Consider the following 10,500-nt stretch of genomic DNA (forward strand, 5'->3'; position numbering starts at 1 on the left):
GGCTGCCTCCCACCTGCCCCTGCTTCTTTTCAGACTTCCCGCCAATCAATACAGGCACAAAAGATTCAGGGGTTTACAGCTGTGTATAAGCATATGACACTAGCATTCTAATAATGTACCTGTTAATCACAAACACCAACTTGACATAGCTCACTGCTAGAGAATTTAGCTTGCATTTGTTTTCCTCTTACTCTGTGTGTGTGGGGGGGAGGGGGGGGGGTGTTTAAAGGCTACTGAGCATTACAGTCTTACAAAGACAATGATCTTAAATTTCACCTTGCCTGACTGCAGCCTGACGGTAGGGTTAGTGCTCTGTGGGCATCTGAACAATTCATGATACAAGTATTTACATTGGGACAATAGCAACACAACATGACAAGTTGGAAAGCACACTACTTGATGTAGGACTACCCTCTTCAGTTGAAAAGCCATCTTGTTCGTTACAGAGCTGAGAAAAATAAAAGAGGAAGGAAAAGCAGTGCTTTGATGCTCTGACTGAAACCAAATAAAAATACCCTTGCTTTTTTAAAGCAAATGTTGAACATACACAGAATAGATTTAAAAAAGAAAGAAAGAAAACTGCATTATTTATAATTGGCTTGCAGACAGCCATCTCAGTTCAAAATGTGCCCAAAGTATATTTATACATTTCAGTTATTCAGGCTGGAGTAATATGCTTATCACGTTTTAAACTTAAAATTATTTGTTATACAAGAGGAGGCTCCGCATTCAATTAGCGCTCTGAGTTCAAAGGGCAAAAATCAAAATTTTCCCTTACCTTCTCCAGAACAGATCCCTTGAACAATTTCATTTTTTATGTTTTTCAAGGAGTCAAACTCTTGCACAAAGAAAGTCCTGCTCTTTGACCCTGCAATCTCATGGAGCTGTGCTTCATTTGCACCTTTTACACCAATGGCATAAATATTAACCGTCTCATTCCTCAGTCTCTCAGCAGGCTCCTTCACACTGTCATGTGACTCCCCATCTGTTAGGACAATGAGGTAACAAGGCACCCTGCCAGCTCTCTGCTCCCTTGCCCTTTTAAATAGTGGCTGCATGAAAGTCAAAGCTTCTCCAATATGGGTATCCCCATATATTTGCCTAATGTTGTCGATGCCCCTTTCTAAATCATTTGTTTTGCTGTATTCATCAAGTTCAAACTCCAGTCTTTTGTCATGTGAGAACTGCACAGCTCCAAAGCGAACTTTATTTGGCCCTATGTTAAACATCTTAATCACTTCCTTCAAAAAATTTTTGATGTCTCCGAAGGGAGCAGGATAAATGCTTGTTGAGCCATCAATGAGGACATAAATATCAGCTTCCTCTGTGTCCACACATCCTACATGGAAAAAAAAATTGTATACAGCATTAGTGTGAGAAGAAAATGTAAAGCGAGAAACACTGAGAGAAGCACCAAAGCATATAGACTTGTAATTAGGGCCCAGAGTCAACCAGTATTTATACAATGACACAAACCTAGGTGGAGTTCCACAGCGGCAGAAAATCTGCCAGAGAGTGAGGTTATTATGGTGCAAAGTGGCTGTAACCTCAATGTAAAGTAACAATGTCTGAGAAATGCTGGTTATTTATCTTTAGATAACTGGAGTTCAGGTTATGATCCCTATCTGTATGCCACCTGAGGTGTGCATGCACTTCATGTGCCTAAGACCAGAAGATTTTTCAACAGCAGTGTTTCTTGGTCTGTATCTGTGCCCATCACTTCCTTGTGCTCCAATTCAAGGCATAAGGGACCACATGGATTGACCACCTCTCCAGTTCCTTTTCTACCATGAATAACCCAAGGAAGGGATCAGAAGCAGATAGGAAGGAGGGTGGGAAGTGGAATACAGATCGGGACCACACATCTTGAAGAACACCAGTTACTGTAAGGTAAGTAACCAGAATTTCTTCAAATGACGGTCCCTAGGGGTATTCCATTCAAGGTGGCTCACAAGCAGTACTCAATGAGGAGGGCGCAAGGAACCCTGATGTGTTTGGCAGCATGATCCTGCAATCTGAAAGGATACATCTGCTGAAGAAATTCATTCTAGGGCATAATGCCTAGTAAAAATGTGCATACAGCTCCATGTTGCCACTCTACAGATCTCCAGAAGGGGAACTCCATGAAGCAAAGCCACTGATGTAACATGTACACCTTGTGTGGGAGGGTTCACCATCAGCTCACAGCTTGATGCAACTTCAAATCCATTTAGAAAATCTCAAATGTATGAAAGGGGAAGCAAAGGAGACAACTAGATTAGGAGTTTCCCTGAAGGGTTCTGTCATCTGCAGGTAGAATGCTCAGGCTCAATAAACATCCAGAGAATGGTGCTCCCTGTCTTTTCTGGTGGTATAATATTTTGGGTGGAAGATAGCTAGTTATATGACCTGATTTAAATGGTATTCAGAGGGAACATTTGGAATGAATATAGGGTGTAACCTCAAAGAAACCTTATCCTTATTGAAGACTGTATAGGAGGGTCCACCTTAAGGGCCCCAAGCTCACCTACTCTTCTGGCCAACAACTGCAGAGACCGACTGCTTCTGTGCAAAGAAGGGTGGACCTCCCTATTCCTGTTTTTTGATATAATGTACTGTAGTCATGTTAGATGTGACTTGACAATGCAGGGTATGGATGAGTGGCAGGAATCTTTTTCAGGCCTCATGCACTGCCCACAGTGTCAGGGGTTGATGTTTAGCTTGGATTCTTCCTGGGTATAAGAGCCTGGAGCCGCATGTTTATCCAGGTGAGCTCTCTAACCCCATTCAGAGGCATCTGTAGTTTTCTTCATGGGTGGGGAGGGGATGAAGGGAACCCCCCAGGTACACAGCCTCTATTTTTCAACCAGTATGATGACAAAACTCTGTGGGGTTGGAGTTGTAAAAACTTGCTTGTCCAAGCTGTGTTTGCTTGGACTAAGAAAGAAAGAGAAAAAAAAAAGCCTGCCTTGCTAACCCAATGAAAATAATTTAGGCACCAATCCTATACTGGGCTTTGTTATCATGGACCCTCCCTTACACCTCTGCAGAGTCCCAATGACACCAAGAGGACTCCATAAAGACATTAATTGCTCCACTAGGAGACCTTGATGCAGGATCTTTGCATTAATTCAATAAAATAACATGAACCAGTCAATATGTTAAAAAGATGGGTCCGAGTTACAGTTTGGATCCAGATTCAGCTTTGGAACTGCACTTCCTCAAAGGCTAAGGTTTGGAACTAGATCAAAAGTTCAGGGGGATTTGGATCCAGGTTTTGATTCAAGACCATCTCTACTTAAAAATCTTCCAGCTAGAGAAAAGATAGAAATATGATTACTGGGAAAGGTTTACCTGCTTTAAGTAGTTCTCTTCTTTCAGACTGGACATACAGTTTGTCCTGAATTTGATTCAAGAGTTTCTTTTGTAAAGTTCTGGCTTCTTTTGGCAGGTCAGAAAATGCCGTCAGCTTAGTAACATATTGCTGTTGAGGATATGATGCTATCTGGGTTAACTGGGTGTAATCAGCATTTTCAATGCCTATGGTGAATACAGTCACACCAGCTCTCCGAATATCATGAGCTGCCTCACTTATGTTGTCTTCAGAGGGTCTGTGGGTGATCAGAATGGCTATTTGCTCTATCCCTTGGCCCTTTCTGCTTCCAGAGAAGACTCTTTGCCTTGTAGCATTAATGGCAGCACCGGTGTTGGCCTTCCCTTCCCTCGGAGAAAAGCTATGTATTTTCTGCAGAATAGCAGTTTTGTTTGTTTCTTCGCTCAATAAAGATAACACGTGTGACTCACTGCTATATGTCACTAGGCCAATCTTTGTACGATTCTTTTTCACATCAAGAAAGGAGACTGTATTTTGCAGGAAATTTTTAATTTCTTCAGCTTGTGGTTTTGAAACACCCTCATCTACTATGAACACAACATCAGCAACAGAATCATTCTTACAAACTGCAGGGGGAAGAGAGGGGAAAAGAATACAATATTAATTGTCTATTTCTTGGCCAATCCGTGGAAAACTCTTCTAAAATAGTTTCCCTCATTCAGATTTATCTAGAAACACAGAAATTGCCATACTGAATCAAATTAGCAGCCCACCTAACTCCAGCATCCTGTCTCCAGCAGTGGTCAATACCAGCCACATCAGAGGAAGCCCAAAGGAAAATGCCCATTAATTAGTTGTTCAGGGCATAAACCAACAACAAGAGCTATTTTCTCTTGAAAATTACCAAATCTGCAAGAATAGTTACAGCTTCACTCCACCCACTCTCCATTCACTTTTGTGGAGTCCGGAGTTAGTCATGCATAAAGACATGATCAGATAGGCACTGGTTTTCAAAATGTCAGGATTACATGCCTCTCTGTATGCACAGGTACCTGGTCATGGACATGTCTGTTCTCTTCATTGTTTTAAAATATGCATGTCATTTAATATTTTGAAAATTTAGCCCAAAATGTTCAAGGTGTCTTTCTTTCTAACACTGAATTACTTCTTCCAACCAATATGATCACAATTTTTTCATAGCCTTGAATTCCTTACCTTCTCTCTCAGGATCACTTGCAATTATATCTGTTGGTATTATGCCATTAATATCTGTTTGAATAACATCCTCTATGGTCTTGGTCAGGTTTTGAGAAGACATACTGAGATCCCTCACTGTGCGAAACTTATAAGAAAATTGAGATGTAGCCATTGACTGCAGTTCTTGAGCAGAAACATCCTGCATCCCCATGGCTATGATTTTTACCCCGTCACTTTTCAAGATCTTGGCAGGCTCTACTACAGCATCCTCTGATGCCCCTGAAGTCAAGACTACCAGAATTCGTTCTTTGTCTCTTCCACTAGCTGGTCCTTTGAAAAAGGTCTTGTGAACTTTTCGAAGGGCATTGCCAGTTTTTACTGAACCACCCTTGAATACAACATTTTTTTTTACATAATTCAGCATTGGGTTCTTTGCTTTATAGACGTCCAGCAGAAATTCAACGTGCAAATCATCACTGTACTGGGCAAGTGCGATACGGTATTGGTTAGGAGTCGCTGTTAGATGATTGATCATTTTGCTAATAAAAGACTTCATAGAGGGGAACGTCTTGTTTCCCAGGCTATTAGAGCTGTCAACCAAAAGGACAATATCTGCAGATGTAGGGGCTGCAAAAATCGGAAAGTTAAATGTTATTACATATTTCTTACCCTTTATCTCCACAATACTCTGATGATACAAGCAATGCTTCACCGAAGAATTTATCCAGAGATATCCAGAAATAAAATGTCCAAAAGCTGAAAAATATCTTTCTAAGCCCAAGAATTCTCTCTTATATTTTAAGCTTATTTTATTATCATGAAAGATTACCAAGATAGGAAATTACAGGTGCTCAGCATCTGTTTGGTCCCTAGGACTTCCCAGGAGATGTAGCTATTCAGTGCTTCTCAGGATTGGATGCCTGCTTCCTTTTTGAGGTTTAAATATATATATTTTTTAAATTTCTACTGAATAGGACACACATTATCTAGTGTTTCCAGTTAGAGAAATATCTCTAAGTGCTAACTTCTTTCACATGTTTGTGACTATGGGGTGGTGACTATAGGCACAATGCACTCTGGTTTATTTTTGCTAACATTCAGTTCAGCACATGGCAGAGTGTAGTTCACCCTTAGTGTGGAGGACCCATGCAAAGTCCCCTGAACCACTTAGGCTCAGGAATTACAAGGAATTGTGCACTGCAAAAAGAATCTCCATACTAACTCTACTGCAGAGGGCTGGGATGGAGCCCAAAATCCACATTTAGGCAGATCCTTATCCTTTGGCCCCAACTCCCAGTGCGACTAGCTAAGAAGAGCTGAGACAACTACTTATGACTACCTCTTATGGAGGAGTCAAAGTATTGGGGTGAAAGAAGAGGAGCTGCAGTTTTACATGCTTACTCCAGTTTGGATGGGGGGAAATGTCACCTTCTCCTGTCATCCCTGTACTCTTCACTGGCACAGTCATATTTTACCTTAACACAGTAGATCTCAAGGGTATGTCAGTGATCTAGACGGCCTTAAGTGACTAACAGAAGGGTTAAAATAAAGCACCCTTCCTCCTACATTAATTTACACCTACTCCACAGTAGAGGACATCTGTCACGTTCCTGAGAATGAATATTCTTTCCCATATGGAATCCTATGGCAACTGTGGACTAAGTGTGCAACCCTCTTCAGAGTTTCATTGTGTTGTATGCCACAAAGTGGCAAAAGTTGCTTTTTCTTTCTGTCTTGATTCCTCTGTGCTTAGTTACCGGCCTGTCACAAGTGCTGGTTGCCTCCAGCAAGTTGCTAATCTTCCTTAACCTACACTGAAGTCAATAGGAGTTGAAACCCCTCAGTTTTTCTCAGAAGAACTTGCAGCGTTGGGCCTCACTTTCCTCCTGAGCAACTTTCCTATTGACAACTTTTCTAAATTGTGTAACACACCTACCCTATCAGTCACATTGATCTGGCCCCCTCCACGGCCGAATTCTGCCCTAACTTATACCACATTCAATGCCACAATTTAGCTCTCGCTGTGCCTGGGATTTATACTAAGGACCCAGTTCTGCAGAATTTACATGTAGAATCCCAGTGACCCCAACAGAACCCATGTGAGTAGGGAGCAGGACTGGATCCTCCTTTTGCACACGCTGAGTAATTAAATCCCAGGTACCCACTTGAAAATAACTAAATTCCATGAGTGGCCTTCATTTATACGCTATCTGCATTTTCACCTCTGAATTTGGCCCTAATCTATAAAAGTCTGTCAAGGTTTACGATAGCACTGATCAACCTAATATGTAAATCTAATGTCCCTCTCCATTATCCAAACACAGTTTCAGTCTATTATACAAAGTCTCATAAGGTATAGAGATCCTGACTCAAGAGTCTCAGGCTTCACCTCAATTTTTATTGGGGGGGGGGGAAATTGGGGATTAAATATTGTATTTAAAAAAAAATCAAATCACATAATACAACAGAATACAAAGGATACTGAAATACCAGGCATCTGAGTTACTGAAGTTTGACTCCCAATAAGGAAGAGGAACAAAGTCAGCAGCATCTTCATATTATGAATGAACGTTCCAAGCTTTAATTCTGGAAAAAATAAAATAAAAATCCCATATATCAAATATCACAAGGACCCCGGAACATGACTGCATAAGGCACTAGTATAAGGAAACTTATAGGGGTAGGAAAGATGTAGTCCAATCCCAATATGCTGTTATAAGAACCTAAAGCGCTATAGATAACAGGAAAACGTAAAGGATACATTGTCTTCTTCTTTATTCATGTGTAATATGGCATTACTCACCGCCGCGGCGCCTCCTGCTGGTTACCTCGGGAATTAGCTCATCCCAGCATCAGAGCACCTCCTGCTGTCGCTTTTTGTCTTTTCATTATCAATCTCCACCACTGTAATTCAGGCGCTGCGTCCCTCCCAGCCCGTAATGCCCCTTCTCCTGGGTACTGCCCCTCAGCAGTGCCCACACACTCAGGGTCCTCCCCTCCCCAGGGAACCCCAATCCCCTAAGCCCACCTCATCTCAGTGTCCCACTGCCAGTCTTCGTCTCGCCCCTTCCCTCGGGCAAACTGCAGTCTGAAGTGGCCACTCATCATCGGCCAGGGGGCCTTTTGCCTCTACCTTCCCTGGCTGCCTCCCCAAAGCCCTAATACTTCCTCTGGCCCTGACAGCATGGCCTCTGCCTGGGGGTTTGCCAGGCTGGAGTTCCCCGAGCCCTTCCCCAGCACTGCACTGTCCAAGGTACCCTTTTTGCTATCTGGCCACCAGGTCCATCTCTGTCCAAGGCTGGAGAGAGATTGACTGGCCTCTGGCCCTGCAGCCCTTTTATAGGGCCCAGACTGGCCCTGATAAGCTACCTCTCAGCCTTTTCCTTATTGGCTCCCAGCCCCAGCCCTCTCAAAGGGCTAATTTTAACTCTTTCTGAACCGGAGCAGGGTGACCGCACCGCTACACTGTAAAATCATACATTAATTATTGTAATCTCACCTGTGTGGCACTGATGCCTACAACCTTCCTGCTTCATAGCTATTTAAAATGTTTCCAAGGTGATTATGATGACATCATTTCCCCTTTGTACCCCTCCACTGGCTTCCCCTTCTCCACTGAATCAGCGGCACCTTACCTTTCAAATCTAGTTTTTTATTATGGCCCTGACCCTCACCTTCGCTCTGTCAATGACACCCTTGAACATCCATTTATCTGCTTGTCACAGAAGCACCTTTCTGCTTTTTCCCATGCCACCCCATGTGCTGGGGAAGAACTTTCTGACAACATTCACAAGCCGTCACCTTATTCTTACTGAGATTCCTCCTTGAAACCTACTTTTAAAAGATACAAGCCTACAAACCATTGCCATCTGTGACTGATTAGGCTGGCAACCAGCTGTTACTGAGACCACGCTGAGTTATGCAAATGTGCCTGGCTTAGGGTTGCCAGGCATCTGGTGTTCGACTGGAACACGTGGTTGAAAGGGGACCCTGGCAGCTCTGGTCGGCGTAATAGTCCGGACGGCGGCGCAGCAGGACTAAGGCAGGCTCCCTGACTGCCCTGGCTCTGCGCAGCTCCTGGAAGTGGCTGGCATGTCCACGTGGCCACTGGGCTGCCCCCGCCTCAAGCGCCAACTCTGCAGCTCCCATTCTCCTTGGCTCTACTGTTAGTTTTTCCTTCTCTCACTGCTCCTCCCATTTGCCAGTTTATTTGCCTCTCCCGTACTTTCTAACTGCTAGATTGCAACCGCTCTGGGGTAGGGACAGTGCCTAGTACAATGGGGCCCTAACCCTTGATGAGGGTCATTAGGAAATACTGCAGTGTTCTTCAATCGGTGGCCTGCCTGCGGCCCAGATCTGGCCTATGAGGGCCTTCCCGCTGGCCCACTGGGCATCAGCTGTTCCATCCTGCTCCCTGCTGGGAGCTCTACTGTAAGGACGCCCCCACTACCTGGCTCCAGCTCTGCCCTGGGCAGCGGGCTCCCAGCAGCTCCAGCCGCTGCCCAGTCCAGCTGCAGCGTCCCCATGCTGATCTACCTCCAAGTGCCCTGCCCGGGCCCAGCACCCGCTGGTTTGGAGGACCCTCTGCAGCCTGGGAGGGAAAGGGGCCGCCTGGCAGGGGAATGCAAGGGCCAGAGCTGCTGGAAGCCTGGGGCACTCTTGAGCCAGGTTGTGGAGCTTCCTTCGCAGAACCACCAGTAGGGAGCAGGAAGGAACAGCTGGTGCCTGGTGGGCCAAACAAAAGACCCTCGTTCATGGATTTGGGCCCTTTCCCTCCCCTGCTCCAGAGCATCCTCTGAGCCAGCAAGTGCCAGGCCCTGGAGAACCTGTTGGCCTGCCAAGATTTGGACATTGCCTTATAATGTAATTGAATACTACTGCAATACTAAAGATCACTACAAATAATAATGACTATTATTGCACATCAGGCTCTCTGCAATGATGAAAGGCAGCTTAAAATGTTACCACTGTCCCTTCCAACTACATATTTCTCTGCATTTCAGGTTTAATATAAAGAAACTCCTAAGAGCTCATGTTTTACGAGTGTTTTTATGTGCCCCTTGTATATAGCTATTAAAACATAATATTTAAACAAATAAAAAACAGCTAAACGAGAATAAGAATTTAGAGTGGTAGCTGTACAATGAAATGGCTCTCTGCATGCCATTGTGACATAAGACTAGAAGTACTTTGCTGAGGGATGTTAGACCCGAGAGCCCTGAGAGCCTCTTATGCTTTTTACAGATGTTCAATAAACCCTTCTGTTTTACGCTGACTGAGTCTCACTGCAGTCTAGAGATCAGGGTTGCATTATTCCCTGTGGATGTGGAGGCCCCGGGGATCCAGAGCAAGTGGACTCCCTGAGCACGCCCATGACGAGAGACAGGTGTGCCGAAGGCTCAGAGAGGTGCGGTCCCAGGAGGCGGTGGAGCCTACAGCTTAACCCCCGAGAGAGAGTGGGATCCTGAAAAGGACTGTCACACTGAAAGGGGTTCCTCCCAGGGACCGTTCAGAGCCGAGAGAGGGTATGAGTCCTGTGTGTCCGTAACAAGTTGTTGCTGAGCGACTTGGCTATGGAAGTACTAACTTCTGTGTCATGATATTTACTTGTAGGTATGTTATTTGGCCACTAGATGTCTCTGTGCTATACTGAAAGTTCCAGCAAGGGTGCGGTCTCTGGTCCCACAACAGATGGAAGCCTACTTGTTTTGTTTGTAGCTTATTCCTGTATTAATCAATGTCTGCTTTGTAAGGGCTGTGGCTACACTTACTATGACAATCTGCACATATGTCCAAATCCTGGACCCACTGCCCAGTTGGGAGTAAATGGACTACCCTCTAGAGGAAGCATATGGGATACGGAATCCTCTGCCCAGATCATAGATTGGTTATGAACCACTTTGCAGCAACTACCGCAGACTGAAAGCTACATCACCTGTACACCAGTTGCAGCCACTCTCACAGGGAATATTACCCAGTGAATCTGCTTT

The 10,500-nt window shown here is 44.4% G+C and overlaps 1 protein-coding gene across 1 annotated transcript in view; it reads right to left on the reverse strand.

The window, feature by feature from the left end:
* LOC112117334 (collagen alpha-6(VI) chain-like) overlaps positions 1 to 7,080 on the reverse strand; it is a gene marked incomplete at its 3' end in the record, with an annotated part of 7,964 nt that extends 884 nt beyond the window's left edge. Inside the window, exons 1-4 of the mRNA XM_029913826.1 lie at positions 7,001 to 7,080; positions 4,547 to 5,137; positions 3,334 to 3,939; positions 779 to 1,339 (exon numbers count right to left, since the gene is read on the reverse strand). Of these exons, the coding sequence (XP_029769686.1) occupies positions 779 to 1,339; positions 3,334 to 3,939; positions 4,547 to 5,137; positions 7,001 to 7,067 (1,825 nt within the window). The remainder of the gene's footprint in view (positions 1 to 778; positions 1,340 to 3,333; positions 3,940 to 4,546; positions 5,138 to 7,000) is intronic.
* Between the last annotated feature and the right edge of the window lie 3,420 nt (positions 7,081 to 10,500).

Source organism: Terrapene carolina, unplaced genomic scaffold (assembly GCF_002925995.2).
Source record: "Terrapene carolina triunguis isolate 2854851 unplaced genomic scaffold, T_m_triunguis-2.0 Scaffold942, whole genome shotgun sequence".
Lineage (NCBI taxonomy): Eukaryota > Metazoa > Chordata > Testudines > Emydidae > Terrapene > Terrapene triunguis.